General features: G+C 32.3%; 1 protein-coding gene across 1 annotated transcript in view; it reads left to right on the top strand.

Annotated features, from left to right (window-relative positions):
- The first annotated feature begins 2,119 nt into the window (after window positions 1–2,119).
- Window positions 2,120–9,186, top strand: part of LOC133188417 (dynein heavy chain domain-containing protein 1-like) — a 63,817-nt gene continuing 56,750 nt past the window's right edge. The window contains exons 1-15 of the mRNA XM_061323836.1: window positions 2,120–2,186; window positions 3,269–3,439; window positions 3,594–3,698; window positions 4,291–4,378; window positions 4,954–5,055; window positions 5,281–5,457; window positions 5,666–5,756; window positions 5,861–5,934; window positions 6,046–6,141; window positions 6,315–6,464; window positions 6,786–6,955; window positions 7,196–7,306; window positions 7,484–7,531; window positions 7,918–8,001; window positions 8,781–8,870. Of these exons, the coding sequence (XP_061179820.1) occupies window positions 3,279–3,439; window positions 3,594–3,698; window positions 4,291–4,378; window positions 4,954–5,055; window positions 5,281–5,457; window positions 5,666–5,756; window positions 5,861–5,934; window positions 6,046–6,141; window positions 6,315–6,464; window positions 6,786–6,955; window positions 7,196–7,306; window positions 7,484–7,531; window positions 7,918–8,001; window positions 8,781–8,870 (1,547 nt within the window). The 5' untranslated portion in view covers window positions 2,120–2,186; window positions 3,269–3,278. The remainder of the gene's footprint in view (window positions 2,187–3,268; window positions 3,440–3,593; window positions 3,699–4,290; window positions 4,379–4,953; window positions 5,056–5,280; window positions 5,458–5,665; window positions 5,757–5,860; window positions 5,935–6,045; window positions 6,142–6,314; window positions 6,465–6,785; window positions 6,956–7,195; window positions 7,307–7,483; window positions 7,532–7,917; window positions 8,002–8,780; window positions 8,871–9,186) is intronic.

Genomic DNA, 9,186 nt, shown 5'->3' with positions numbered 1-9,186 from the left:
TTTGACAAATAATCAATAAAATATATCTTGTTGATTGAATATTACAATTGCGCAGGACTGTAAATGCGTACTACGAAGAAATCAACCGAATATGAACATGCATAAATACATATCTTTTTAAAACTGAATTTATTTTTGTAAAGCTACTATATTATCACATGACTTTAATATTAATTGAAATAACATTGTATACCCCGCTCTGTATGGAATTTGGTTTGGTCACGTTATTTGACGGTCACGTGATAAATGCATGTAATGTGTACTGTATGTAGGTCATAAACAAATTTCAAATTTTCAATATCACAAGGGCATACCCTAGTTAGAATAAAAGATTTAAGTAATAAATTATATCTATATATCTTGTAGTTTATGAAAAGTGCTGCTGCTTTAAATAGAATTCGCATTTTATTAGTTTAATTTTCAAGTTATTTGGCTCTAGTCGAAATATTTGTGACCTTTACCATGTATTTTATTTTTTTTATTTAGTAATGCTCTCGATTTCAGGAAAGCAGCAGCACTTTTCAAGTTAAGAAATGTTTCCGTTATGCATATTCAAAAAATGGTCAAAATCTATTAAGAGTATGCCCTTGTGAAAAAGTGATTTAATGAGGCACCTCGGCGTGAAACATGCAGAGAAACATATACAAAAACAGGGTAGAATTAATGATTAATTCAATACATTCTCTCGATAGTTTCTAAATAATGACACTAAACAAAGGTTTCAGATTTTTATTAATGATCTACCTAAAATTTGCAAATAATATTCTGTTTAATAATAAAATGCGTTTTTCACTGCGGGAAAATTACTTGATCCGCCTCTCATTGCACAGAAAATGCATCAAAATTTACCATGATGACGTTATGTCGACAAGTGCATTGTGATCAGTGACTTGTTTATATCTTGCTGTGTGGGATTTAACTAGCAACAAAAATGAATGCAGCGGTAAGTTTTGATGTAGTTCGTCGCTCTTATGCACTTTAAAACCGCAAATTATTTCATTTTCTGTTAAAAAATATAGCAATTCTGTTCTGAGGAATTGCTATATTTGTGTGATATGTCACAGTAGACATTTCCCGTGTAAATTAGGCCCCACCCCCTTTATGCAGGTTTACCAGAGCTGCGTGGGCAACTAAATACACCAATACAACAGCTTTTGTCTTACTGTTTAGATGATGATCGCGAACCTTTCTGACAACTTTTCTTTAAATTTTATGACAGAATTTGTGAGTCCAAATATTTTGCCGGTATATCGGTATTACAAAAACATATTGCGATACGATATTTTTAGTCGACATACCGCAATATACCAGAATATCAGTATTATTGCCCAGCCCTAATGGATATGCAACTTACAACACCATGACGTCACCATCTGAACTGTGTCTTGTGCGACTTTAAATTGGCGGATCAAATTTACAAGTGTAAGCTGTATGTGTAAAGGTTTTTTAAGTACAACTGCACTCGGCCCAATGGTCACACCATAAAAGATATCATTTTTCAGTTTGTTTGTGTTTTTTGTGAATAAAGAAAGGTAGGTTTTTGAAAAATAGGTGGACGCTAAACGGCTTGGAATGGGCTAAATGAAATACATTATATTTTGCAGCAACATCTTAAGTCATAAATAGCATGTTCTTTAGGTTTCTGTACACTGAAAGCCATATATAGCATATACAATGTATATATGTCTCTGTGTACACTGTATCATGTGTATCATATAATATTTATAGAAGAGTTTTGTGGTGATCAGCTGGTGATTGCAGTGAAAATATCAATCCTGTATAGAATCAAGCTACCGTGTTTCTCTGTAAAGGGTTGTGAAAGTATCAGTCAAAAAATGCAAAATACCACTTACCTTGAAAATGTTAAAATCAACAAAAACAATGAGATTTACATTGTATTCGCATGTCAAAACACAAAATTTACTCCGGCGCTAACGTAAACAGGAAGTCAATTTTGTTGGTGTTTAATTGGATAAAAGAAATATATAATAAGATGATTTATTTAAATTTATGTCGAATTTGACTGGTACATATACACTAATTTCATCCTCCTTTCATCCTCAATAAACCAATGCGCCGATGAATAAATAAATAAATGATGATATTTTCTGCGGACCTGCTGAGATATGAAAGATGGCGACCCTGGCAACAGACGCAGTGTTTCGGGATAATACAATCGGTTAAACGTACGATTTTACTTCAATTTTGCTTTTCATGTGTGTAAATTATGTGGAGATATATTCTTTTTCATTTACACCTTCTCATTTAAATACGTAATGTCTTAATAATGGGTAATTATTTGATACTGTCCTTCAGAAGCAGAGTACCTGCAAATTAACATATGAATCAATCAGTCATGCACTTAGTGGGTTTCAGTTTTTATTTTAATGGATCTATCTTTGTCAGTCTGTATGGTTTTGGATAAATAAATGTATAGAGGTGCTAGTTAAATATACCTGCGTTTAAAATTTGCAATGTCTTGCTATTTAGTGCTCGAACTTGTAGGAGAATGCTAAAATAGGCTGCATATCTGCTATTCCATCCCATTCACGTTGTGAATAATATATAGTTAAAAATTAAACATGTCAATATTTGTGTATTCACAACAAATTACTGGACAGTAGAATATTGAATAAACTCTCCAGAATATATACGTGTATATATGGAGATATATATAGTTAGAATAATCTTAGCTGCAGAGCTGTATGTAGCGCTATGGTTTTGTATTTTAGTCTTTGACCATAACGCTACAGATCCTGTAATGCAAATATAGTGCAATTTATGGTGCAAGATTTTCTGCTCACTTTGGGGATGTATTTCGCCACTTTCCAGCATATTGTTCAATCAACTACCTTTCATTCGATCCTAATTCTAGACATATTCTATAACCATTCTGTACAATTATCCATCTCCTTACCCTTTCTAGTCATCTCTACAGACCAATAAACTCGCTTGTTGTGACTTTGTTGTCGGATGACACTGCATAAACCTGGATAACATGTAATATACATAAGCTTAAAACTTCTTATTCAGTGTATAATAATAAAAAATTGTACTTGTGATTGCTAACAGGCTTGACCTGTATTATAAATCAATCTCCAGTGTTTTAACTTTGTCTCAGATCCATGTACATTCTTCTGTATAAACTTATCATTGCTTTCGATTGTATTAGTGAGTGATTATTATCCCTTGTGATGCACATATTATTATTAATCCAACATTATGATCAACAAGCGTATTATTAATAATGATGCCTGACAATTTTCAGATGTTATGAAATGAGTTCAAGAATAGAAATGCCCCACATTGGGGACCAATCTTCCTCCTCCCTTCCTGTCCTGAGGGAGGGGCAGAACAGCCTGGTGTCCCCCAGTAGAAGTCCCAATGCCCTCACTCCAAGGCAACAGGCAGCAACATGGGCAGCTGATATTAGAAAAAGGTAATCCAACATTAATAGAATGCATGAATTCAAAGATTTTCTTTATCTGAATTAAAAAACTGCATTAATTGTTTTGTCTGTTAGAAAGGACATAGTATTACTGGGAAGTGTGAGTATCAAGTATCAATTAATTATTGATCTGATTTTTAAACAGAGTAAATCAGTGTCTAGAGTTAGGGGAGGAGCCCAAAGAGGGGGATGTTAGTGAACTGAAACAGGAACTTGTGGGTGTCTTCATCACAGCCCTCCAACAAAACAGGTCTGATAGTGAATTATATATTTTTAAAACATGCTACACGTTTATATTGATGTAAAAATTAAATCCTCAATAATTTGTTTTCATTCATACTGATCAAACTCTTTAATTTAACGTTTGGTAATATCATGGGTATAAGTGAACATGATGATAATTTTTGTAATAAGTGTGTTCTCAGTACTATATATAAACATACCAGTACATTGTTTGTACTGGTACTCTGCAGATGTGGACTTATTGTAGCATACATTCTACGTTTAGTGCAATTGTACATTAGTTATCGACTATATATATTAAGCACAAATATTGAAATAAGCTTTATAATATCTAGATTTGGCATATATGTGTTTGTGAATTAATGCACTAAGTGATTACATTTAATTAAGTAAGGCACCAAAATATGAAACCTGCTACAATAAGTACATATAAAATATTTGCTGGTTGTGAGTCTGTTAGAGTTTGTTTTTAATACAAATAACAATGTAATTGATATTACTATACACAAATAATTCCTCAAATATATGGATGGTCCACAAATCCATATACCCAAACTTACGTACAACTATGAAGCAGATTTTTAATTTTCACTCTGTAGTCGACCAGGATGGGTGTACCTTCATGAAGTTCTCGGCCTGGTGGAGCCTTACAAGACTTTCCTTAATCAAGTAGACTTAAAGCTAGAGGTAACTTTTTCCATTTGTAGCAAGTTTTTTAAGAATCTTCAAATTGTTGTATTGGCTGTCTGAAGAATTTTTTTTTTCTTTCACAAAAACTTTTAGATAATATGAAGTCCTTTAGCACACAATATCTACATTCATTATACCCATATGTTAAGTGACAATTTCAATGTGACAGCATTTGCATTTTTCAATTGCCAATGTACCTGGTATATTGCATAATCTTGATAATATTACTGTAAATATATTTTTTTCTACGAGGTCATTATTCTGTAGAATCCCAATTTTGGTATAATCTGTAGGTATAAATTATGCAGATTTCTTTGATTGCTAAAAAATATCTTAAATGCACTTAAAGTACACTATTACAAATTTCTGTGGAAAATTTGTGACTGAGTACATGGTGTAAATTAATCCAACAGTATATCTACAGTATTTAGACAAGAGTCTGACCTGGGTGTAGATCAGCCATTTCCATTCTATCTTCCATTTCCATCCATTTGAAAATATTTTGATGGTGAGTTAATCATGTAAAACTTTTACATAATTATTAGGGTATATATGTACAATTTTTATTTCAGATGTCTCACTATTTAGAGAGAATCCTCCACACAGTAAATCTCCACAAAGAGAAATTATTTGACTTACAGTTGGTGGAATCATTGGCAAAAGTTTTTCCTGATGTAAGTTTGGAGTTCAGCTGCATCAAGATTATTTTTCACAGTCAATCTGGAATAGGCAGCATTTAGCAGAATTTTTCTTTTTATTTACGCAAACATTTCTTGTTAATTTCTTATTTTTGAATAGGAACTGGGTCAATTTCTGCTAATTGTATTTTTTTACCCAACTATAAATTTTAACTAGTATCATGTTAGACTTAATGGTGATCTTTAATTTAATTTTTGCAGGAGGTACAGAGATTACGGCAATCTGGAGCCTTTCCTGCTCGGAACTATTGTGTGACCCCAGCTGGACACTCGATCAAAGCAGTCAGCATATGTCCCCCTTCTCCTCAAAAGTCTCTCCAGTCCCCCAGGAAAAACACCCTCCCAGATGGAACAAATCCATATAAAACACATGTTCCGGTAAAAGTAGATTCAATGTATCTTTATGAAGTATCATGGAATTAATTTATTTTGCTAATCTCAGATTTTTTTGTTGCATATATTTTTTGCAGAGGACTTAATTCAGTGTTAGCCATGCAATGCATGTACTATTAAATTAATGTTTGATTTATCAACTGCTTATGAAGAAGCCATAGTTAATATGCTTTTATTTACTTTTTTTTCACAGCATGATGATAGACAGATGTCCCTATATAAGCCACTGACCTTGGGTGACCTTCAGAAATCCATTGCAAATGTGGCATCTGAGTTAGCAGCCAGTATGTAATTTTTTCCCGTGTAATTATAAATAACTGATCATTAAAATTTACTTATTAAAATCCACTTCCTTTAATGGTAACATTTAATGATTGTCTGTTTGTAGGTGAATCCATTTGGACTCAGAAAACAGATGGAGGTAGAGTAGCCCTGGCCTTGCAAACAGATCTCCCTCAAGAGGTAAAATAATAAATAAATTTATTGTATAGGAATAAAATAGTGTACATGAATGTTGCACTTTTTGTACCGAAGTCAGCAGGGTTTAAAATGATTGTGTATTTTTTTCGTTAGGTTAAACCCAAGCCCCCACCCTCCCAACAGGCCACACCCAGATCATCTATAAGTTCACTGCCACCAAAGACAGAAAGAAAGACTCCCAGGATACAGGTAAACAGATGAATTAATTAGTGGATCTGAAATTTCTTCTCTTAAAATAGAAAAAAGCCAAAACCCTACAAACACTATTATTTTTTTTTTTATTTTAGAACAAGTTTACTACAAATAAACTTATATAGTGGTGATCGCTATAATTTGTAATATCCAGATGATTTGATTTTCAGGAGGAGCCAGTGTTGAAGCTGACCGGGAGGGAAGCAGTGGAATACTTTGCTAAATGTCACCACATCGGTAAAATCCAATCCATCTACTTCAACCATGCTGAGAGTCGTCACTTCCGACCTTATGATCTTATATCTGTGCATAAAAATAAGGTAATGATTGCACTAAGGAAAAAGTGATGCTGCAAAGTATATGCATATTATTAGTCATACTCACTACTGTTCATTGATTATATCAATTTATTTTTCATTTTAATTGACTCGATCTGCAGCAAAGAATTTGATTCTCTTTGTATGTTAAGGAAATGCTTTGTAGAGCACATACTAATTCATCTTACATATATATAGAAATTTGCTACATGTAATTATTTCTTGGTAGTGTGCTTTAAATAGGTTGTAGTAAGTCTTTATATGCATCATATATACAGTATGATAGATTTATTAGTATTAAGGTGAGACATTTTCCTGTTCCAGGCTAACCCAGAACACTACGTGTTTTCTACGTTTGGAGTTCTCCACGTATTTCCGGACCGTCCAGCGGAGAGCCAGAGTTTGGCAGAATGGCAGAGGGAGGCTGTCTTGTGGAACGCTGTATCATCCATTCCATTCTTCAAAAACTTCCTTGTTCGCAAATTATTTTACAGGTCAGGACAAAAAAATACAGAAGCTCGATCAACATCTTAGATATAAGTGTATAAATCTGACATATTAATAACTTTGTTTTCTCCTCATAATTAAATTAGATGGGATGTTTAGGAATGATTCAAACTCTTTAATTGGGGGCCAATAATGAAATTTAATATTCCACATTTTGATATTTTTATAAATATATACCTGTAGTTAAATTCTGTCTAGAGTAACAGTTAATTTTATTCAAAATACAGATGGAGATACAACAAACTACACCTTGACTTCTCCAGACGTCATGAGGAACTGACCACGAACTTGCTGCAGGCTGTCCCAATATTTGGGGCTGCCCTCTTACAAGTCTCCAGGTAAAAAAAAATAATGGTACCCTTCCATTTCATATCTATAAAAAATTCTGATTTTTAAGTTTCATTAATTTAGTAATGACTGAATGCATGTAGGAGAATTACCGTACAAGCACACATGTATATATACAATATATAGTAAACATATACTGTAATATCAATAATGTAACATTATTGTAGACTCCTGAAAGAGCTAATCACTGTGAAGTTTCTGCCTTTTGAAACAGAGTAAGTATATGGATATAGAGCCTCAGAATGTTGAACTTCTTATATATGTACATGTGAATTTTTCTTGGTTTATTTTTATTTTTATTTCTAACAAGTATTAAACCATCAATACATTCAGCTCACAATATCATTAAAGTATGACTGAATGCTTATTTTCTCAAATCCTAGATAAAACACCATATGTGTTACAGTGTAATATATCATAATTAAGACTTTAACTATATAGTACGTTATGTGGTTATTCATACATTATAGCATGATTTATTTATTTTGATGGATTTTTGAGATTATAGCTAGCTCATATTGCACTAACTATCAGTGGAACATATTCCTGTACATTCAATCAAGATTTAAAAAAAATAAAAATGTGTAATATCTTCTTGCAGTAAAACATACCAGTTGCTGGATTTTGAAAATAGTGCTAACTACAAAAACATTCAAGCAGAGAAAATTCTGGATAGATTCTTTGGGTAAGATTTTTTTCTTTTAACACCATTGAAGATAAATTGTCGATTATTTTGATGGTACCTTTTGTAGATTGTATAAATTAAATTAAGACAATTGAATCAATAGATATTCAAGTTGTGAGTGGATCCTCATTTCTATATTTCAGCTGAAACAGCTAGGTACTAAAGATACTTTTGGACAAAATCTGTGTATTACACAGAAAAAGTGTTACATATGTGTATATATACAAGGACCTAGAACTTAATTTGAGTCAAAATATGTATATACACAGAAAAGGTGTATACATATGATTGTGTATAATACAAGGACCTACTGAACTTTTGGTCAAAATCTGTATATATACACCAAACAAAATGTATACACAAGTGTATATACACATGGTAATTTGATTGAAGATTGTAATTTTGATTGAAGATTGCAAATTTGACTGATGTACATTGTTTATAGTTAAATTAATTGAGATCTTCTCAGTTGTACTTTGCGAGTTATAGGGTTTTGTATACTCTGTTGTACTATACATGTATGTACATGTACATGTAATTCAAATAATAATTGAGGATCTGCCATTTATAGTAACTGTTCTGAATTTGATTGCGACTTTATCACTTCCTTATCCTCTGCATGTTATGTCACATACAATACTAAATAGATGGATACCTACCTTAGTAACTGTGTTTTAGGAGGTTTTAACAGTTGGATTGAAGAAGACTTTATTTTTGATAGGTTTTGTATAATGTTTTAATTAACAATAATGATGGAGATTTTAACATTTTTTTGGCAGGTTCTGTAAGATGGTGGTTGAGGTGACGGCAGAGGAATCATTTAAGAAACTCCGACATTGTGAAGAACAAGTCAAAAAGAAAACAGTATTGTAAGTCATTAATAAATCTGACATTGTGAAGAACAAGTCCAAAAGGAAACAGTACTGTAAGTCATTAATCAGTCCAACATTGTGAAGAACAAGTCAAAAAGAAAACAGTATTGTAAGTCATTAATAAGTCTGACATTGTGAAGAACAAGTCAAAAAGAAAACAGTATTGTAAGTCATTAATAAGTCTGACATTGTGAAGAACAAGTCAAAAAGAAAACAGTATTGTAAGTCATTAATAAGTTGGACATTGTGAAGAACAAGTCAAAAAGAAAACAGTATTGTAAGTCATTAATAAGTTGGACATTGTGAAGAACAA

This window comes from Saccostrea echinata, unplaced genomic scaffold, assembly GCF_033153115.1.
Source record: "Saccostrea echinata isolate AGI-Se365-2 ecotype Australia unplaced genomic scaffold, CSIRO_AGI_Sech_v1 ptg000016l, whole genome shotgun sequence".
Lineage (NCBI taxonomy): Eukaryota > Metazoa > Mollusca > Bivalvia > Ostreida > Ostreidae > Saccostrea > Saccostrea echinata.
Note: the sequence above shows the minus strand (reverse complement) of the source record. Positions and strands in the feature narration are given on the sequence as shown.